Genomic DNA, 23,557 nt, shown 5'->3' with positions numbered 1-23,557 from the left:
AATCCTAAGTAAAGGAATAACAACCACCTCCATCTATTTTTTTTTAATAGTGCTTAGTACTTTTTCCAGGGCTTTCCCATTCAGAAGTTCATTTGATCCACAAAGCAGAACTGAAGGACAGGGAGGAATAGAGCTCCTTTCATATCTAAATATATACAGAAAATAAAATGCTACCTGTCACTTTCATATCTCAGGTTTAAATCACTCAGGGACAATGAATCTGTGGACCGGGAATTGGGGAGGGGCGAGGGAGGGGATTCAAAAGGCCCGAATCTACTCCTAGATACCGATAATCCAGAAAACTGAAGCGGTCGGAGTCGTTTCTCTCTTACCTTCCGCCAATACCTCATCCACGGTGACCTGATGTCTCCCGATCCCGAAGACGCGGCCGATGTACCCACTCCCCGGGCCCGAGGCGCTGCCCCCTCCTCCGCTGGAGCCAGACCCCGGCCCGGAGCCTCCTTGCTCCCGGCGGGAGTCAAAAAACTTCTTCATCTTGCAAAAAAAACAGAGCCGGCGGATGAAATGGTTCCTGGCTGCTTTTTTTTTTCCTTCTTCTCTCTTTTAATTAGGAAAAGCAAGAAGTCCCAGGCTTTCCTGTAGGATTTCTATTCAGATAACAAGAAAGATCCACTCATGGGGAAGGAGGAGGGGGGGATGTGTATATATTTATAGATAGAGATATAGATATATTTATGCATATAATATCTGTATGCTTCTAAGTAGTGCAATTTTCTCTTCCTCTTCTGGAGGGCGATTTTTTTAAAGTTCAGACCTGTGATGGCAGAAAGAAAGGATGAGTCAGTCCCTGAACCATCATCACCATCATCATCATCGTGATTGAGGCTGTGATGGACTTGTCTGCCCTTCTCTGGGGACACGCGCGCGCACACACGCGCACACACATACACGCACACGCACACACACGCGCGCACACACATACACGCACACGCACACACACACACGCGCGCACACACATACACGCACACGCACACGCACACCGCAGGAGGATGCTGCACCGGCCCCCGCCCCCCGCCGGCCCCGCAGCTCCGGAGCCGTCTCTGGCGCACCGAGGGCGGGCACGGTGGCCGGGCTGCCGGCGGCCCCTCCCCGGGCGCAGCCCGCCAGCATCCCGCCGGCTGTTACCCACTTGGTCCAGCTCCCGGGCCGCGGGCTCCCGCTTAGCAGGTCAGCAGCATTGTCACGGCCGCCGGAGCCCAGGCTGCGGCTGCGGCGAGGCGAGGCGAGCCGGGGCGGCCGGGGCTGCGGGAGGCTTCAGCTGATCGCCCGAGAGACCATGGGAGCCGGAGCCTGCCCCCCCCCCCGCTACCCCTCCCCCCGCCGCCCCACACACCCTCCTCGGCTCCAGCCATCCAACCAGGAAGTGGACTGTCACCGGAAGTGTCTTTCCATTGAGGGCAGCGGCCGGGGCGGGGCGGGGGCGGGGGCGGGGCGTCGCGGCTCCATCATTTCCCGATCCGGAGCGCCGGAGGAGGAGGAGGAGGAGGGCGGGAGGAGGAGTTGCAGTAACCTGGGGAGAGGCCCAAGTTTTAATGATCTTTCCTTTAATTCTCTCTTTTAAAAAGAAGGGGGGGAAAAAAGCCAATGTAAGCGCCTGAAGCGCTCGCTCCCTCGCGGGGCATCCTGGGAAAGGAGCTGAGCGCAGTCGGGGCGGAGGGGGCGGGGCGCGCCGAGGGACTACAACTCCCAGAGAGCCCCGGGAGAGGGGAGGGCGGGAAAAGGGCGGGGGAGGGGGAGCGAAAAGCGACCCGAGGCCGGCTGCGCCGCGAGGTCGGAAGGCATCAGGCATGGGCAGGGGTCTTCGAGGGACGCGGATGTTGAAGCGCAATGCCACCCAACGAGGCCGCGTGAACTGTGGCCTGACCCATGGCAAAGATACCCTGGGAGTTGTAGTTCGCAGGCCCCACGTAGATGCTGACGGCTGCTCCGCCAATGCTGCAAGCCTCCAAGAGTGTAGGGCTAGAGGAGCCCCTTGAGATCTCATTTTACTCTTAATTTTTATTTGTTTTTTGATTTTTCAAGGCAATGGGGTTAAGTGGCTTGCCCAAGGCCACACAGCTAGGTAATTAGTAAGTGTCTGAGGCCGGATTTGAACCCAGGTCCTCCGGACTCCAGGGCCGGTGCCACCTAGCTATCCCATCCCTTATAGATCTTAAAACCTATGAACTGTAGAAGTAGTGGGGCTGGACGGTGGCTGAGGTGCTTCTCCTTGATTCAGGGAGAAGGAATGATTCAACCCCTGGAGATCGAAAACATCTTAGATGCCCATCTACCACGCCAAGCAAACCCCCTAGTTCAACTCCCGCCTCCAAAGCATTCTGTCTGCATGACTCCAGATGAGTCACTAGCCAAAAGGAAATCTTTGTCGTGACATCAGGGAGGTGATGTCACGACAGGCACATGAATTGGATTTGAGTGTCGGGTGCGCTGTGCTAAGTCACCAGCCTCACCTCGTGTCCAGTGCCCAAATATATATCAGGAGCACTGGAGATAGTTCTGGATGCAAGGCAATCAGAATTAAATGACTTGCCCAAGATCAAGTAGCTAGTGGGTGTCTAAGGTCCCATTTGAGCCTCCTGACCTCGGGGGTGTTCTACCTAGTATGCCACTTAACTGCCCTCAATTACCCAAAAAGAAAAGGCTAAGGCAACTCCAACAGGGATTGTTAAAGGGAATTTCCTAATTTGAACATTCCCTAAATCAATGAAATCACAGACCTGTTCCTCTCCCTTATTCTATGCCTTGCCTTCCATATTGTTTTTATGGGCTGAGTGATAAAGCACAGTAGTTCCAGGACCAAGTCTGGAGTCAGGTAGACTCATCTTCCTTGAGTTCTTATCTGACCTCAGATAATTACTAGCTATCTAATCCTGGGCAAGTCATTCAGCCCAGTTTGCCTCAGTTTCTTCATCTATCCAATGAGCTGAAGAAGCAAATGGTTAAACCACTTCATTTCCTTTGCCAAGAAAACCCCAAATAAAGTCCCAGAGAATCAGACATGAGTGAAAAACTCTGAACAACTACATCTGGAGATAATTCTATTCTGTTTCCTTTTTCCACCTTCCTGCCCTTCAAGACTACTATTAATTGCCCATTGATGACCCACTCCTTGGCTTCCTGCAACAAGTATTTTAACCTAATTTGTTCTGCATAAAAAATGGCTTGGACATGGTCTATTGAATAAATGGGGGGGGGGGGATGTGGTGCAGAATAGAAGCATTTCTCTGATGGGTCTGATAGGATTCAAGCCTCAGGATAATTTTTTTTTCCATCAACATCCAACCAACAGATCAATTTTATGTGATAGTGGAAAGATCAGCATCTACTGAGCTAGTCCCCCAGGAATCAAATTAATATGATTCAACCAAGGTGATTTTATCAAAAGGGGTGATTGACTGTGGTAGTTTTTATGGGATTGGCCAAATTCCAACAGAATTACTAGTTGTATGACCCTGGGCAAGTCATTTAAGCCCAGTTTGCCTTTGGTTCATGTAGACTAACACTCTTTTTTTACCCATAAGAAAACTGAGGCACAGAGAGGGGAAATGGCTTGTCTATACAGACTGATACTAAATGACAGTACAATAATTCAAATCCAGGCCTTCTAATTTCACATCCATTGCTTTCTCCACATCAATCTGCCTTCAGGCTTTAGGCAGCTAGGTGGTAGAGTGTCATCCTAGAATCAGGAAGACCTGAGTCCAAATCTGACCTCAGACACTAGCCTTGTGGCCCTGGGCAAGTCATTTAACCTCTGCTTCAGTTCCTCAACTATAAAATATTAGCACCTACCTCATAGCACTGTTAAAATCAAATGAGATATTTTTAAGCTCTTAGCATAGTTCCTGATAGTAAGTGCTTAATAAATCCTTGTTTCTTTCTTTCCTTACTCCCTTTTTTTCACTTCTAGTAAAGTGACTGGCTGAAAGAAAAATTGATAGAATAATGCAGTATGCACTTTTAGGTCCTGAAAGTTGGCAGCATCGCCTCCTTTAAAAAACAGAACACACTTTAGGGAGAATGCAATAAGAGAGTATTGTGAAAACACACTGATTACAGCAAAACTGTCATTCAGTGAAAGCTCAGGTTCCCTATTGGTCTTGATTTACCTGACTCCTGACCTCTCTCTTCCTGTCTCAACATTTTCACCCTCATGCCAGTTTTTGGTTCCTGTGTAAAATACCTGCATCCTGGCTTCATCCTCTAACTGGATGGCTGCAGGCCCCAGTACTTGATACACAATAGATACTTAACAAATTTGTATAACACCTTACTGTTTGCAGAGTTTTTCACATACATCATCCTCCTCCCCTTTGATCCTTTAATACTCCTGAGGGGTAGGTGTTTTTATTACCTGAATTTTACAAATAAGGAAACTGAGGCTCAGAGAAGGTAAATAACTAGTATTTCATAGTTAGTAAACAATAGACATAGTCCTTGGCCTGATAATAATTATTTTATGTGTTGCAAGAAAGAATAGGAACAATTACAAATAAGTCAAAAGGTTTTTTGAAAAATTCCTCTCTGGCGAAGCTCTAGGTGAACATAAACACTGATATGACTTATGTTCTGTACAATTCTATTGAGAGGAAGTCCGGTGTAGAGGAGGCATGGTAGATTTGTAATCAAAAGATCAAGACTCAAGTTCTGGCCATCCTACTTACTAGCTGTGATCTTTCTTACTCTCTAAAATCAATTGTTGGACTATACATCCTCTAATCCTTTATTATTATGACCTGTTCCTTTTAGATGGCTATTTCTTTTAATTTTTAAAAATTATTAACTATCAACAAAAACAGTCATATAAATAAGTCATATAAGAAAGTCACATAAGGCACAAAATCTTAGCCAAACTGTTTTTAATTAGCCAAAGCTAAATGAATTAACAAACAATAAAATGATTTTGTTATATTCCATTCCAGCTTTGTTCTAACACCTGCTTTCCTTATTAATATAAATGCATGCATGCATTCATACATATCTAAGCAATCCTTATGTTTTTCCTGGATACTGCTAGAATAAAAGGTAATATATAAGAAAAAAGACAGGAAGATTAAAAGAATAACATATTAGAAAAATATGTGTATATGTATATATTCACATGCATACATATATACACATATATTGTGACTTTTAAAAGTTGAGAAAAACAATGAGAGAAATTATTATTAATAATTTAGGAAGGTCTAGAGTTGCCCCTTTTTTCTAAAGTCTTCATTTCAAAACTCAAGTCTCTGAAAGGTCATTTTTGATAATGAATTTGAATTAATTTTCTCCTCAATCTTGTTCAGATCCTACCCAGATGAGGAAACCCATGTTCTTGACTCATGTATGGGTAGGGATAAATTCTTTGATTAGATTACCAAGGCTGGGCAATTTAGAATAATATAATCAAAGTTATATTTCCCCCAACCCCCCTCATTGTTAAACAATCAGAGTTGATTGTCACCCTCAGAAACACACTAACTCTAAACTGAGTACATTGAAATGATTGGTTTTTGGCACTCGAGAGTGTCACTGATTCATTGTTTGCAATAAGCTAGCATTATTAATAAAATTATTAATTACCCAGAAATTCTGTCCTTCATATTTTTAAGTGTCACCATATGCAGATGCATATAGAGTAGAAGTGTAATATAGCACATATATACATGTATGCATGCTTATACATATATGAGTCCCATATCTGATTTTTATTGCATTATATCTTTCCAGGTACTCACATCTATCTAGGGAAGAACTTAAGACATAAACTTTAGGTAAATTTTCACTGAGGTACCAGGATAAGGGGTACAACAAGTCAAAGAGTCTGAGAAAAGGAAGCTGAGTACCTCTTATTAGAGACCAGGCTTCCAAGGACTAAACCTGGTTGAGTCCAAAGCTGAGAGGAGTGTCTTAGTGGAGAAGGAAAAAGAGTATTATCATAGTCACTTGTGCTCAACAACCACACACATACACAGAGGTATATCTCTTTTACGTACTTAATAGACCACAAGGCTAGTATAAACATAACTTTTATATGCCCTAGGAAATCAAAAAAATCATATGACTCACTTTATTGAGGTAGTCTGGAACCAAACCCACAGTGTCTCAGAGATAAGCCTGTACACACACACACACACACACACACACACACACACTCACAAACTTATGGGTAAAGTTGTATATATGTATATGTGTGTAAATATATGCATATGTATGTATACAAATGTGTATTATACATATGGATCCATATGCATGTTGCTGGAGCAAACGCACCAGCTCTCAAGATTCAATTATTCAATTGAAGATGCTTTCACATTCCAACTTTGTCAGTCACTTCTATTTACCTCAGTTTCCTCATCTGTACAATGAACTGGAGAAGGAAATGATAAACTTGTATCTTTGCCAAGAAAACCTCAAATCGAGTCATGAATAGGGGGACATGACTAAAGAACAACAAGAAATTGTTTCCTCATCTGTAAAATGTGGATAATAATAGCAGCTCCCTCCCAGTGTTCTTGTGAGGATCAAATGAGATAGTAATTGCAAAGCTCTTATCACAATAGTAGGTACTATATAAATATTACCTATAATAATGATTATTATTTACAGTGTGAGCATTTTTACATCAGAAATTAACAATACTACAAATTAGGGTGTGATTTTTTTTTTTTGCCTAGACTTAAGAGAGTTATGGGAAAAATGCTGATAATATAGATTAAACTTAAAAACATTAGCACACCCATGTATATAAAGATACACACACATGCATGAGCATGGGTGTATGTATGTACCTACATGTGTGTGCATGTGTGTTGTAAAAGCTAGGAAGGGAGCTTAGAGCTCATCAGAAATGACTCCATTATTTTAGAGTTGAAGAAAAATGAGAACCAGAAATTAAGTGACTTTTCAATGGTCATAAGGATAGAAAGTAGCCATGTCCTCAGCCTCTAATTGCAGTGTTTATTCCTCTGTACCTTGTAGTTATTGTGTATCCAATTCTGGATCTGTTTGATTCCACTTGACATTTAGTTGCATAGGTCTTTCCATATGTCCTTGTATGCTTCATATGTATTATTTTAAGAGTAGTACAATATTCTGTTCTATTAATATGCTATTATAATTTCTTCATCTGGTCTCCAATTGTTTGACACAGGTGTTTCTAGAATTTTTGCTATTAGATAAAACAACTATAAGTATTTTTGGTTAAAAAATTTTTAATGAATTTTTTTGCAATAGTGTTTTAGCAATATGGATTGGGGATGAAAGAAAACAAGCATTTATGAAGTGCCTACTGTGTGCCATTCATCTTGCTAAAAATATTTGTAAAAAAAGAAAAAGAAGAAAAGAATATGCTGTTTTGTACCTTTTATTGCATATTGGCATTGTAGCAAATTTCTTTACACAATGTCAATACCAGTCTGTAGAACTACCAACAATGCATGAGAGTGCCTGTTCATGTGATTATTTCTCTTTTCATACAAAAACAACTTACTCTTTTACCTATATTGTAAATTCCTTTGAGAATGGATCTTACCAGTCTCTCAACCCCAGGAACTTATCATTCAATCTTTGGCATATAGTTTGTGCCAGATAAGCATTTGTTGACTAAATAAAAACACTAGATTGCACATTGAAGCTACAAAGTAACTCAAAATAATAGTGTGATCATCATAATTGTGTTGCTACATATTGAGAGCCTGGAGATGGGAAGACATCATCCTGAGTTCAAATCCAAATTGTGTGACCCTGGGTAACACAACTTAACCCTGTTAGTCCCAGTTTCCTCATCTGTCAAATAAACTGAAGAAAGAAATGGCAAACTAAGCCAATATCTTTACCAAGATAATCCCAAATGGGATCTCAAAGAGTCTGAAATGACTGAATAATAGCAAATATATCAATTGTTAGAAGACAGAGGACTCTGGTGGCATAGTTTATAGAGTGCTAGGCATGGATTCATATCTCAGATACTATCTGTGTGACCCTTAAGTGACTTAACCTCTGTTTGCCTCAGTTTCCTCAATGTCAACTGAGGGGTTTTGACAGGGATAAAATGAGATGATATTTGAGAAGAAGAATGAGGAAGGAAGGAAGGAAGGAAGGAAGGAAGGAAGGAAGGAAGGAAGGAAGGAAGGAAGGAAGGAAGGAAGGAAGGAAGGAAGAACATAGTAGAGTGTTATATTCCCTTACCCCTTTCCTTTCTGGAGAAAGTCAGATTTCAAGTTAGATCTAAGGGAATTTAGAAGATGCTATGGAGAAATTCCAAGTAATATTACTAATGATATTAAACATTTTGACTCATTTGACAGTATGTCTTAGTGGAAAAAACACCCAGCAGGGAGTTTAGAAGATCCATACTTTAAAAAAAAACTCTCACTCTATTAACTTCTTTTCCTCTTGTTTTTCTCAACTTAACTACATGGTTCTCCTCTTCTCCTCAATTTTTCTTTTTAACTCTGCAATCTGGCTTCAGATCACATGACTCAACTAAAATTGCCAAAAGTCATTGAAAATCTCTTAGTTGCCCAAACTAAGAGCCTTTTCTCAATCATTCTTGAGTTCTGTGTGATTCTGTTGACCACTCTTCCCTCCTCCTGGATATGCTTTCAACTCTTCTTTTGTGGCAATTGTCTCTCCTGGTTCTCTGCTTTATAAATATTAACTCCTTTGATCTTCAAGATAACCTGAAAGGTAAGTGCTGTTATTATCCTCACTTTATAGTCAAGGTAACTGAGTTAGAAGTTAAGCAACTTGGGGCGGAGCCAAGATGGCAACAAGAAGGGATCGAGTCTTAGGAGCTCTCTGATAAAATTCATCAGCTAATGACTCTAACTAAACTTTCCAGAGACAGAACCCACAAAGGGACCCAGTGAGGCAGCTCTCCTACTCAAGGTAACCTGGAAAAAAGCAGAAAAGCTCTGCCCTCCGGGGTCGGAGAGGCGGCCTGCCAGAGGGGTGGCCCGCCAGAGCCAAAGAACTTCAGCCTCCAGGAGGCAGCCCCAGGGCACTGGGGGTCTCAGCTCACAGCAGCTGGGGAGTCTCCTGAGCTGCACCCCAGGGAGCACTGGCACAAAGTGGGGGAACAGTGGGGGACCTCTGCCAGAGCAAGCACGTGGAGCCCAGCCCTCAGGGCACACAGCCCGCAGCCTGGTCTTTCTGCAGCCTAGACCCGGAAACAGAAGCAGGTGGAGTGGGTAAGCAGGAGCCCCCAGGGCATGAGCCCATTGAGCTGAGAGAGGGGAGTGAAGAGAGACTGCAGAGCTCTGTCCTCTTTCCCTGGAACAGGACTCTGGAGCTCTGACCACATTCAGATCCTGATCGCAGTCTAGGCCCCCCCATAGAACAGCAGGGCCGCCCCCCCCACCTCAGCCCCGTGGCAGAGGGGGGCGCTTATGGTCATTCACAGACCAGGAGGGAGGACAGAACCCCACACACTGAGACCCTTGTGGGAGTGTCCCAAAAGCTCAAGAAACACCCCAAAGCAGGCCCAGGCTGGGAAAATGAGCAAGCAGAGAAACAAAAAGAAGACTATTGAGAAATATTTTGCAAATGAGCCCAAGAAGGACCAAAATACTCAGTCTGAAGATGAGGAAGCACAAGCTCCTGCATCTAAAGACTCCAAGAAAAACAGAAATTGGGCTCAGGCTATGATAGAGCTCAAAAAAGACTTTGAAAATCAAATGAGGAAGTTGTAAGAAAAACTGGAAAAGAAAGGAGAGAGATGCAGGAAAAACATGAAAATGAAGTCAGCAGCTTAGTCAAGGAAATCCAAAAAAAATGCTGAAGAAAATAGCATGCTAAAAACCAGCTTAGGTCAAATGGATAGAACAGTTCAAAAAAGTTATTGAGGAGAAGAATGCTTTAAAAAGCAAAATTGGCCAGATGGAAAAAGAGATAAGAAAACTCTCTGAGGAGAACAAATCCTTCAGACAAAGAATAGAATTCAGGGAGATTGATGAATTTACCAGAAATCAGGAATCAATACTTCAAAACCAAAAAAATGAAAAATTAGAAGAAAATGTGAAATATCTCATTGAAAAAACAACTGATATGGAAAACAGACTTAGGAAAGATAATTTAAAAATTATTGGAATACCTGAAAGTCATGATCAGGAAAAGAGCCTTGACATCATTTTCAAAGAATTACTACAGGAAAATTACCCTGATATTCTAGAAGCAGAGGGCAAAATAGAAATGGAGAGAATCCACCCATCCCCCAGAGAAAGAGATCCCAAAAAACCAACCCCTAGGAATATTATAGCCAAGTTCCAGAACTCCCAAGTCAAAGAGAAAATATTACAAGCAGCCAGAAGGACACAGTTCAAATATCATGGAGCTGCAGTCAGGATCACACAGGACTTAGCAGCAGCTACATTGGAAGCTCATAGAGCTTGGAATACAATATACTGGAAGGCAAGAGAGCTTAGAATGCAGCCAAGAATGAACTACCCAGCAAGGCTGAATGTCCTCTTCCAGGGAAAAAGATGGACTTTCAATGAACCAGGGGAATTTCAAAGGTTCCTTTTGGAATGGGCAGAGCTGAACAGAAGGTTTGATCTTCAGATACAGGACTCAGGTGAAGCATGGAGATTGGAGGAGAGGGGGGAAATATGAGGGACTTAATGAGGATGAACTGCATGTATTCCTGCATAGAAAAATGACATTGATAATACTCATATGAACCTTCTCAGTTAATAGAGCAGGTAGAGAGAGCTTTTATAGTTGAAGCACAGGAGAAAGCTGAATTCAAAGATAAAATATGGTGTAAAAATGGAGTCAATAGAAAAAAAAGGGAAATGGAATGGGAGAAAGAAAAAGGAGAGGGGGAATAGTCCAAGATATTTCACCTAAGATTTTTTTTTTTATTACAATGAGCTATTGCAATGATATGGAAGGGGGGAGGCAAGGGGGAATGAAGGAAACTTTGCTCTCATCAGAGATGGCTAGGAGAGGAAACAGCAAATATACTCAATGGAGTATAGACATCTGGAGTAAGAAGGAGGAGGGGAGCAGGGGGAAGGGGTGGGGATGTGAATAAAGGAGGAGAGGATGGACCATGGGGGGAGAGTGGTCAGATATAACACATTTCCTTTCTTCTTGCAAGGGGCTGGGAATGGAAGGCCTGCCCAGGACCGCAGGGCCAGGTGGATTCTGGGCCTAAGGGGTGGTATGGGGGCTCAGGGCTTCTTGGCCCCAGGACCAGGGATCTGTCTGCTGCGCCACTCAGCTACCCTACAGCAGAGTCATAGTGAAAGGAGAGAGAAAATAGAGTACATGGTAGTGGAGAAATAAGAAAGGAGGGAGTTGAGATCAGCAGTGGCAACGGTGGGAAAATATGGAAATAACTTTTGTGATGGACTTATCATAAAGAATGAGATCCACCCATGACAGAGTTGTTGGTGTTGGAACAAAGACTCAAGCATATTTTTTGTTATGATTATTTGGGGGAGGGTGCAGGGCAAGTAGGGCTGGATGGCCTGCCTGGGGCCACATAGCAGGGTGATCTTTGGGTGTCTGGGGCCGGATTTGGACCCAGGTGCCCCTGGCTCAAGGGCCAATGCTCTGTCTGCCACCCAGCCACCCCTACTATTATTACTATTTTATTTTATTTTGGGTCTTTTTTTTCTTTCTTTTTTTTTTTTTTTTGGTTTTTGCAGGGCAGTGGGGATCGGGTGGCTTGCATATCACATGGCTGGGTGATTGTTGGGTTTATGAGGCTGGATGTGGACTTGGGTGCTCGTGGCTCCAGGGCTTTTGCTTAGTCCATTGCACCACCTGGCCATACCTACAATTATTACTATTATTATTTTTTTATTTTAATTTTTTTCCTCTCCCCTTTACTTTTTTCGCCCAAACAAGTCTATCTATATTCATGGGGGAGGAGGAGGGGTATTTTGTTTACTTGTAAACAAGAATATTTTATTAATGTAAAAAAAACATTTGTACAAAATGAGAATAAAAAAATAAATTAAAAGAAGCAACTTATCCAGGGTTACACAGCTATTAAGTGTCTAAGACTAGATAATTCAGATCTTCTTGATTCCTGATGCAATGGTTCATCCACTGCACCAACTCACCACTTCATTTTACAAATCTTGACCCAGAAAAATGTAACCAAGGGAACATTAATATCTACCAACTTATATGACTATTCTCCCATTTATGAGAGCTGTTTATATACAAAATGAGAGCACCTCCTTCTCAATGACATTTATTAGCATGCTTTCACAAGTGGTATTCAACAGTGAACCACATCTTTACCATCTCAAAATTAACTGAAAGTTATAGAATACCATCCCTTAGGGTTTACTGCTGATTAATAAGCTTCTTTTATGCTTCTCCCATCTTTGAATCAAGATCCTTGAGGATTTCCTGGGAGATGTAACATGAAAAATCAATCGATTTCAATAAGCATTTATAGTCCTTATTGGAAACAGCCCTATTCAGTGACCCTTAGATAACAAGCATTAGATTAGATGTAAAACAGGGAGATGTACATTCATCAATGGTATTTGCCATTGTGATGGTTGAGGAGGGATTCCCTGTGGATGGTATATGGAGGACCTGCTGATGCTACTATTTGTTGATGACACTGGTGTGATTTCATCAAAATACTGCAGACCTTCCTGAGAGATCTATAATCATTCAAAAGAGTTTGGCCTTTCTATACACAGAAAAGATCAAGTGGATGCCTCAAACATGCCATGACTTCTCCAAACTTGGATCACTTGATCCAACCAACCCCAGTAGCTATCATTTTATAATTTTTCCTTTTATGACTAATGCTGTCTATACTCAATTCCTACACTTCTTTCATTCTTATAAATCCATTGCAATCTGGCTTTCAGCCTCATCAAAATTGTTCTAATTTTATCAGTGATCTCTCAATTGCCAAATCTTTTCTCACTCAAAAGCTTTAGAGAAGTCATGAAAATTTTGCTGGACCATAACCAGGTCTTGTCCACTCATCATGCATGTTCCCTGAAGGCTTTCCTGAGTCTTTTGACTTTTCCCTCTATACTATCTTTCCCAATGGTCTCATCAGCTCTCATTGATTCAGTTATCTCTATGCAAATGATTTGAATCACTCCCTACTTCTTGGACTTGTCTCATAGACATTTTAAACTCTGCAAGTCCAAAGCAGAGCTTCTCCCTCTTATTCTCTCCTCTTCCTCATAACAGGCTGTGCCTGGAATGCTCTCCCTCCTTACCTCTGCCTAATGGCTTCCCTGGACTTTCAAGACTCAGTTCAATTCCCATCTTCCAGAATCTCTGCTCCCCCACCCCTGTTAGAAATATTTCCTGGTCTAATAAGGTATCAGTCCCAAGATTTTCATTGGATTATGATTCAGTATGATCCACAACACTGTCCTAGGATTTATCAGAGATATTATTCTCCTACAGACCCTTTTGTCCTATAGAAAACTCTTAAGCAGATGTTGCCTAGGAATAGAGAGGCAACAGGAGGGCAGCTAGATAGTACAGTGGATAGAGCACTAGACCTGGAGTCAGGAAGACCTGAAGTTAAATCTGACCTCAGAAACTTCCTATTGGACTCCATTATGATTTTGGACATATCACTTGACCTCTATCTGCCTCAGTTCCTCAACTATAAAAAAGGGAACTCATGGGGAAAGAAAAAGACATACCACCTCAGTATATCTGGCAAGAAAACTCCATGAACAAAAGTCTTAGAATAAAGAATCAAGTCATAGAATCAAGAGAGTGATGCAGTGGCAAGAACATTAGATTTGGAGTCAAAAGTCTTGGGTTTAAATCCCAGCTTCACCACTCCATCTGTGAACTTGCTTGCAAAGCCATTTATCCTTTTTGCATCTTAGTTTCTGCAATTTTAAATGAGAAAATTGAATTAGATGGTCATGTTGGAATCTGTTGATCATGGCTTTGTCCTTTGTTCTTGAAGAAGACCATGACATTAAGGAGGTGATGCCATGACAAGCACATGAATTGGATTTGAATGAGGAGGTGCTGTGCTAAGTCACCAGCCTCATTTTCTTCTCCAGAGCCATCTAGATCTAGTGACCAGCAATGAATCAGCCCCTGGATGTGAGGCAATCAGGGTTAAGTGACTTGCCCAAGATTACCCAGCTAGTAAATATGAAGAATTTCACTCAGATTCTCCTGACTCTGGCCTGGGGTTCTATCCACTGCACCTCTAACTGCTCCAACCCCCTTGGTACTCAAAATTCATCAGTACCCTCTGAGTGAAGGGAAGAGCAAAGAATTTCTCCTGAAGCCTCTATTTAAAGAGGTGTTCCAGGCCAGTCATCTCTCTAGATCTCATATTGTTAATAACCTTTGACTAGACTCCTTTATGTTGTGCCCTCATGCTTGGTACCTTTCTCCTTTTCCATTTTCTGTTTTCATTTCCCTTTAAATTCTACATTCTATGATCCTAATGACAGAAGATTTTTCCTGCCTTAAGCAGAGTGAACAATGAGACTGAGACCAATTTGGAGTTTTTTTTCCTGAGCTATAAATGTACTTCCTTCCATCCTTTGCGCAATTCCATTCAACTGAATTTCATTAAAGTCTACTGTATGCAGAGCATTGTATATTAGGCACTAGGGATACAAAGATGAAAAGGGTATACCCTCTGTCCTTGTGAAGAAACAACACATGCATTAATAACAAAAATAGAACAAGTGCATAAATGAGTCCCAAACAAATTGTTAAATGTGGTCCAAGGAAGGAAATAAAATTTTCTTCTGTATCAGTAACCACAAATAAATAGGGTTTCCTAGAGCTCAAAATTAGACATCTTCCTTCTGTTACTTAGTCATTGTGATGAGTAGAATATGCAAGAAAGCCCAACCCAAAAGTACCTTTGTAATAGTAAATATGCCTCAAGGGGAATAATCACATATAAAAGATAGACCAACAGTTCACCACTACTGGAGATTGTCAAATTGGCAGCATTGCTTCTAGACATTCCAGAGCAATTATTGCAAAACTGAGATACATTTCCTGGACAGTGGGTTGAGACGGAACTGAGGCATCAAACTTTCCCCTTTCCTGTTCCCCCATGGCAAAATTTAACTTGTCCTATTTCTACCCCTTTGGATGTGTATGTATATGTCTTATCCGGTTCACTATTTTTCCAAATCCACAACAGATGAATCCCATTGGTATATTCTCTAGGGAAGTGAAAGGCACTAGGGACATGAGAAAACCTGAGTATTATCTGAGTGGTTTCCTTTCTTTTAGTTAAACAGTAGTAGTAGAGAAGAAATTTCAGGCTTCAATAGACTTGGTAGGAGGAGATCAGAGAAATATTTATAAAGGACATAGCAAAGGAAAAAGAGATAAGGAGGTTGATAGTCCCCTGCTGAGAAGAAATCAGTCTGACATTAACACTAGGAAAAGATGTTATTTCTACCTTTCGTGTGTGTGTGTGTGTGTGTGTGTGTGTGTGTGTGTGTGTGTGTGTATGTAATATCCAAGATAATAGAGAGCTGCCCATGGCTTATCAAAGTTGATAACCACTATCCATTTATAACTATTTATGTGGAGGACAAAAGATGACACACAAGGGAGGATAGAAAGCATTTGTAGCAGTTATGATAACATGGGTAAGAAATAGAAGATAATAAAAACAGAGGTGGTGTCTATGTGTATGTATTATCACCTCTGCTAGTTGAAAATAAGGGCAACAGAAGAGAAAGAAGTCTTTGAGAAGTGTTGGTTTAGTAGATGCATTTAAGAATTAGAATTGTGGAAAGGAAGAGCCAAGATGGCAAAGTAAGAGGAATCTGAATTTCTCTCTCTCTCTCTCTCTCTCTCTGTCTGTCTCTCTCTCTCCAAATAGATTTAGAACATGCACCAGAGCTGAGTCCTGATCAGAAAGTTTAAGAAAAATTACGAGTCATTTTTCTGACCCGGGTTGACATAGACACCGAGTTGACAAATAGAAAGGTCTATGTATTCTGGAGATAGGAGTATAACTAGGAAATGCCACATGCAAATTTCTAGCATAGGGCAAAGCCATTCGCTAAGGCAAGAAGAAGTTCCAAGACCAGAAAAGAAGGGCACAACCTTGTTCAGGGTGCAGGAATAGATGTCAACTGACAGTCCTTTTGCTTATGATATAGTTCCTGATAACAGATCTAGGGCTGATTGAAGAAATTACATTGTCTAAACTCTCTTACTCCCAGGGTTAGGGTATTTGAAGGTTTAGAGAGTGGTCATAGACTCTAGGTTGTACTGAGCAAGATACAAGTTCAAAAGTAAGCATCAGTTGTATTCTGACATGATTAGTGCAGGGTTCTCAGTTCTAACTTCCAGGCCAGACTGAAGCCTGCATTAAAATAATCAGAGCAAATGTTCTGTTCTGTCAGTCTGAACCAACTGAGATTTCAAGCTAGCTTATAGGGACCAAGACTGATAGCATTTTCCTGGAACTCCCTTTGGAGCAAGTCCACCATTGTGTTGATAAAACCCAAACCCAGAATAGGAATCTTCAGAGTTCAGACCAGGAAGGCAATAAGTAAATGTTGACTAAGAATTTGGAGTCACTCAAAGCTTGCAGATTCTCTACCTGAGTTGTCCTTGAGATCCTGGAATAGTGCAATAGTTAATATCACAAGAAAACAGGAGGAGAAACACTCTAGACCTTCCCTGCAGAAATACATAGATCTAACCTTAACATAAAGTCCAAAGTTAGGAAAGTAGACTAGAAGAATGAACAAACAAAAAATATCACCATAAAGAGCTATTATATTGACAGGATGCCTAAAATACAACTCAAAAAGAAGAGAATGATTCTAAAATTTCTTTAAGCAAAATGTCAAAACAAATAAACAATAACCTAACTTGCTTGGTACAAATTCAACTAAAATTCCTAGAAAATATGAAGGAGAGTTCTTAAAAGGAGTTTTAAAAAATTTGTAAATGAAATAAGAGCTTTAGAAGAAAAAAATTGAAAAAATATTAAGAGTTGTGGAATAAAGAATTAGAAAGGGAATCAACAGCTTGGCATAAGAGATACAAAATCTTACTTAACTTGAAAGTCATAATGGACCAAATAGAAGATATTGCTTCTATGAATCAAGGCATATTATAAAAATATTTTTATATTTTAATTATTTAATAAAAAGAAGAAAATGTAAGCTATATCTTAGCAAAATATTGCTAACATAGAAGACAGATTTGAAGAAAGATAATATAATAATCATTGGACTACTTGAATGTCATGGTGAAAAAAGAACTAATATATCATATTTCAAGAAATTATGAAAGAAAAGTACTCAAATCTCTTAGAACTAGAGTACAGTTTTAAAATAGATTTCATTGGCCATCTCCTGAAAAAAAAAACCCAAAATTAAAACTCCCAGGAGTATAATAAACAAAATCCAGTTTTCAGGTTAAAAAAATATTGCAGTTATCTAGAAATAAAGAATTCAAATACCAAGGATATGTACATAATTAGTATATCACATGATTTAGAAGACATCAGTATAAAAGAGTAAAGAAGTTAGAATATATTACAGAAGACAAAAGATATATGTAGATTACCAAAAATAATTTAATCAAGTAAACAGTATAAACCTAGAGGAGGAAAATAAGCCTTTAATAAAATAGATGACTTCTAAGCATCCCTGATGACAAAACCAGCATTTCATAGAAACTTTGAAATACAAACACAAGAGGAGCTAGCATAACAACTAAACAAGGATAATTCGATAAATTATAAATGATTCTAATACATGGCTTCTAAGAATCCTATCATCATCAGGGACTGTAGAAAGAGTCTAGGGGGACTAGGAATAATTCTGTTATGTTTTGAATATCTTTTTTAAAAAAAGAGAATGGAAAGGAACAAGAAGAGTAATGGGGTGGGCCTAGAACAAGTTTGGGAAAATTGTCTCACATAGTTGGAGTAGTCATAGAAGTCTCTACAACAAGGAGTAAAACAATGGGGAGAGTAGATGATACTTGGATCTTATAGCTATCTGAACTGGTCAAAGGAGAGAAAAATACAAATACCACACACAAACACATTCGCACAGATACAGAAGTACATTTCATCAACAGGGAAACCAAAGGAAAAGAGAAGAATACATTAAAGAAGAGAGTATAATAAAACAAAATAAAGTCTTAAAGAAGTACAAAAATATAGCAAAGAATTGGAAACTGAGCAAGTTATGCTATATAGAAGTGTTGGACCATTATTGTATTATAAGAAATAGTGCAGGGAATGATTTTAGAAAAATCTAGTAAGATTTGTGTGACTGATACAGAACCAGGAGAACAATTTATACACTATATTAATATTTTAAAGACAAACAACTTTGAAAGACTTAAATTCTGATCAATAGAATACCAATCATGATTCCAGGGAATTCATTATCATATAATTCATATAATCTACCTCCTTATGGAAAGGTAATGGGCTCAAGAATGCAGATTGAAATATATATATATATATATATATATATATATATATATAATATTTGGACTTGGTTAATATGGGAATTTGTTTTGCTTAACTATATATGTTTATGACATATAATTTGTTTTTCCTTCTTTCTCAGTTGGAATAGAGGAAATAGGTAAGATCCCAGGAAAAAAAAAATTTTTAAATTGAAAAAAACAAAATTTAATTTTAAAAAAGAGTGGGATTAGGATTTCCGAACCACAGTTTAAAATGAGAGTGGATTTTATAACAAGAGCCTGGGGGTCATATACCTTGTTAAGAGTCAGGCATTTAGGGGCAGCTAGGTGGTTGCGTGGATAGTGCACTGGCCTTGGAGTCAGGAGTACCTGAATTCAGATCTGACCTCAGACATTTAATAATTACCTAGCTGTGTGGCCTTGGGCAAGCCACTTAACCCCGTTTGCCTTACAAAAAAACCTTAAAAAAAAAGGAGTCAGGTATTTACTGTATTCTCCCAACGTAACTGGCAACTGAGGCTCAAAATAATGGGTTCTGGTTTGGAGGAATAACTCCCACTGTAGCCAATGAGAATGAAGCCTCATTTCTCTTTGGATTGTTCTGACTTGAGATTCTTTTCCCACAATTTCTCTCCCTTAGATTTCTATGGAAGCGGGGAGAGGAACAAAAGCAATTTTTCTTCCCTCTTTTGCTCAGAGGATACAATATTTTGTAGCAGAAGCATGAAACAGCAGAATCATAAGACATATACCTGTCTAGGCAAGTCAGGTATTGGACTTCTAATTTCAGGTTTTCTTGCTGTCTTCCTCTTTCCTTTTAGGAACAGAGGTCAATAACTAGTGATCTTTAAAGAAAAAAAAAAAAGGACACTCCCAGCCTTAGTGGTGATCTTGTGAGGTCAAGAGTTCCTCAGTTTGAAAGATGACTGCCAGCTTCCCAGCAAGATAAGAGGCTTTCTTAACAGCATGCTTTTCAGAGACAAAGATAAGTACTTCAAGATCATTCAGAAGCTAAAGGACTAAAGAAAGTCATATTCTAAGTATCAGGAGATTCAAACCTTATGGATTACTTGGTCCAAGGTGTAACATGTCCAAGGTTAATGGAAAATATTTGTTCAGCAATTCTTCAAAGAGTGTTTATCTTTGAGGGAGAGGAGGAAGTATAATGGGTTTCTAGGGTATTTTATGTTTTCTGATTTTATTAAGGTATACCTCTTCAACTTAAGTATTTTACATAGGGTAAAAAAAAGGCTATCCCAAATCTGATACACATATTATTTATTGAGTATTTTTGTGGAATGAGAACCTGTTACCCTTGCTTTGGGGAAGCCCTGGACATGAATGATAGTTTGGAGACTTTGCTGGATCAATCCAGATAGGGGCAAAGAACCAGAGAGAGTAAGAACCTGGAGAGTAGGAGGCTCAAGGAACCTCCTAGGATGAGACCCAGTTTGTTTGAGCCCAGTCCTTTTTAGGGTACTTATCTTTGTCTGGAGATATGCCAAGTTAATTTTTTTAAGACTTAAGCTAAAAAGAGAGGAAACTTGTTTCATATATCTGCCTATTCAGATACACTAGAAAGAAGCAATTACAACATAAGAAGAATAGAAGTGGAGAGGGCCAGTAATTTATAGGAGATAATATCCAAAAAGAAATTACAAAAACCAATAGCTTCAGATGTTTATATGCAATTGCACGAAGTGTTGATAACAAAAAATGATGAATCAGAGACCCTAATGCAAGTATGTATCACTGAAATCTGGTAGGATGGTTCTCATGATTGGAATCATGCCTCTGGGAGGGTATAAATTATTTAAAAGGAAAAGAATATATCAAATAGGACAGCAGGTACTGGTGTTTATCCAATTCAACGAGCATCTATTAAGCACCTGCTAGGTGCCAGGATCTTTGTTAGGTACAGGAGATATAAAGACCAAAATGAAATTGTGTCTGCATTGTTCACTTTTCCATAATGTGTTTCATATTATTGTGTATCTGGAGTCATAAAGTCAATTCAGACTGGGATAGGACTTCAGAAATTATCTGACTGAAAGCATTTTACATAAAAAAGAAAAACCTCCTAACTAGCTGAGCAATTATCCAAAAGTAGAATAGTTTGATTCAGAAGAATAGGTTCTTCTTCAATGGAAATCTTCAGAGAAAGACTAGAAGACCAACTGGCAAAAATAGAATAGATTCTTATGCTCAGAGGCAGCTCAGGGACACAGTGGGCTTGGAAACAGGAAGACTCAAGTTGATATCCAGCCTCAAACATTTATTAGCCGTGTGACCCTGGGGGAGTCACTTAATTTCTCTTTGACTCAATATTCTCAACTTTAAAAGAGGGATAGTAAAAGCACCTACCTCCCAGGGTTATTGTGAGTAAAATTTGTTCTTTGGCACAGAGTAGATGATCAATACATATTTTTTCCATCTAATTCTAAGATATTATGGTTCTTAGAAATTGAAGCCCATATTTAGTAGGTCTGTAGAACTCACCTTAGAAATCACCTAGTCCAGTCATTTCAGAGAGAATGAAGTAAATTACTCAAGGTCAAGGTCCTACAGCAAGTGTCAGAGATAGGATTGGAACCCAGGTGTCCTGAGTTCAGTCCAAATTGCACAATGAGGCAGCTGTCAGATCCTTTTAGCCTGTTCACAATCATTTGATAAATATCTATTGGGGACCCATGTGTAAAAGACTGAATAGCATTGTTTCAGATACAAATAGGAATAAGAAAATAGAACTTAGAAGTTATAAGAAGTGAACTATTATCAAGGCAGAATGTGATACTTGAAAGATCAGCAGAGATGACTTCTGTGGGACTCAGCCAAGGTAATGTCACCTCCAATGAGGAGGGATGACCAAGGAAGGTTTTGAGAAGATGGTGGCATGAGATGGGCAGGAAGGTCATTGCTAGTAGAGAAAATAATGGGAACAAAAGGCCAGAGAGATGAAAGCAATCTGGAACTGTCCAGTTTAGCTGGATCCCAAAGATTAGATAGGAGAATAGGAGAAGATATCTGTATCTTTTACCTGTAAAGTCTAAATGTGAGAACTGGAATAAGGAAGACCTGAATGGAATTGTGGCTTGAGACACGTACTAGCTGTATGATCTTGGGCAAATCACCATTGTTTGCTTCAGTTTCCTCATCTGTAAAATGGGGCTGTTACAAGGATTAATGGAAATAATAATTGTAAATTATTACATTGCTTACTTAGCTCAGTGCCAGGGAGATAGTAGGTACTATATAAAGTTAGCATTATTATTATTATGTTGATTTTATTATTATTCTGTAAGAAGTAGAGAGCTACTAAAGGTTTTTGTGAGATGGAATGATAGTCTCAAAGCTGAGACAGAACATAATATGATGATTGTTAGGGATAGATTGGAAGGCAGTTTTAGTGATACAGGGGATAGAGAATTCAACCTGAAGTCAGGAAGACTCATCTTCCTGAGTTCAAATCTGACCTCAGACACCTACTAGCTGTGTGATCCTGGGCAAGTCATTTGACCTATTTGTCCCAGTTTCTTCATCTGTAAAATGAGCTGGAAAAGGAAATGGGAAACTACTCTAGTATCTTTGCTAAAAAAAAACCTCAATAGTGTCATGAAAAGTTAGATGCAACTGAAGTGACTGAAAAAAACCAACAGACTGGAGGCAGGGAAATCAGGGAGGAAAAGAAAGCATTCTGTTATGGAAAGAATACTTTATTTGTAGGGTTTAAATCTGGACAAGTCAAGGGTCAGCTAGGTGGTACAATAGATAGAGTACCAATCCTAGAGTCATGAGGATCTGAATTCAAATTCAGCCTCAACTACTAACTGTGACACTGAATAAATCACTTAACCTTAATGCCTTAAAAATAGTTGTGCCTCAGTTTCCTCATTTGTAAAAAATTGGGTTAGGAGATATCAGAATAGATCATTTTAAGGTGATTTCTATTTCTGCTCTAAATTATTACTCTACTAAGCAGTTACAACTAAGTGACAAGTGATGAGGGAACACAAATAAAATGGGGATAAGATCTAGAATCTAGAAATACCCAAAAAAGGCAATGGGAGATTTTTTTTTTAATTTATTTACCATTTATCTATCAGGGATGAGTTGCTAAAAATAATAATGGAAGGAATAACTAGATGACCTCTAGGTTCTCTGAGGTTTCATAATCTATACATCTATAACTGGGGCACTACTCTTAGATTTCCAAGAACCAGGGTTCCATCTATACCCTCACTCTACAAGTACCTTCTCATCATGGTCTGGGGCAGCTGCTAAGCTTTAGTAATAGCTCCAAGCATCTATTTTCCCTCTGGCAAGGAGATTTAAGATATTGTGCTTGTTTTTAAATGTACAGATAGGTAATGGCCATCTCAGCACTTAAGGAAAGAAGATCTTTCATTCATTTCAGTAAAAACCACTGAACCAGCATCTTCCCATGCAGGTATAAAGGAAGCAACATAATGTATTGGAAAGAATGCTGAATTTAGAATCAGAAGATCTGGTCTTTGTGTCACCCCTCATCCTGCCTTGTACAATGATACCAGTATTAGGATGTGATAAGAAAACCATCAGATTCTATGTGCTGATTCCAAAACTGATTCCAAGTTTCCAGCTCCCTGTAGCCCCTGGTGGCTCTGGGGGATTGGAGGGAGGGGAGAAGCCAAGTTAGAGCACAGGGCATGTGTGAATGCTGGTGGGTCCATGATATCAGCAACTCCATCTCTTCAGTCTGGCATATTTCCAGTTGAGTATTGAAGTGATACTTGCCAAGTATCCACCAGAGGTGATTGTGAATGGTGTGTGGAATAGATGAGGCATATCTCCTGAGCCTCCTTTTGAAGTGGAGTCCTTAGAGGCTGCAGAGAACATCCCCAAGAGGAAAGGAGTTAAAGATGCTCCAACACTGACTGCTGTGTTGCATCAACCCACTTAGTTGGATTTCATACCCCTCTGCCTCCTGATGACAGGAAGTCATACTGCTAGGGAGTAAATAGATCAAGGAAATGATTCAAATTCTTTCTGTAAGGTGATTTTGCTTCCACCTTTCTGTTATGTTCAAAATTCATTTCCAATTAATTCATTTCTTTTTCAAAATGCAATCTGTGTTTGAATTCACCAATAAGCAGATGTT

The 23,557-nt window shown here is 39.8% G+C and overlaps 1 protein-coding gene across 13 annotated transcripts in view; it reads right to left on the bottom strand.

The window, feature by feature from the left end:
• Positions 1 to 23,557, bottom strand: part of AAK1 (AP2 associated kinase 1) — a 322,133-nt gene that overhangs the window by 265,490 nt on the left and 33,086 nt on the right. For 2 of the 13 annotated variants that reach the window (XM_074207813.1, XM_074207814.1), the window contains exons 1-2: positions 1,151 to 1,256; positions 333 to 775 (exon numbers count right to left, since the gene is read on the bottom strand). In XM_074207813.1, the coding sequence (XP_074063914.1) occupies positions 333 to 495 (163 nt within the window). In that variant the 5' untranslated portion in view covers positions 496 to 775; positions 1,151 to 1,256. Of the gene's footprint in view, positions 1 to 332; positions 776 to 1,150; positions 1,262 to 1,354; positions 1,409 to 23,557 lie in introns of those variants that run through there. The other 11 variants (XM_074207823.1, XM_074207818.1, XM_074207831.1 and 8 more) reach the window with 9 other exon arrangements.

Source organism: Macrotis lagotis, chromosome 1 (genome assembly GCF_037893015.1).
Source record: "Macrotis lagotis isolate mMagLag1 chromosome 1, bilby.v1.9.chrom.fasta, whole genome shotgun sequence".
NCBI lineage: Eukaryota > Metazoa > Chordata > Mammalia > Peramelemorphia > Peramelidae > Macrotis > Macrotis lagotis.
Note: the sequence above shows the minus strand (reverse complement) of the source record. Positions and strands in the feature narration are given on the sequence as shown.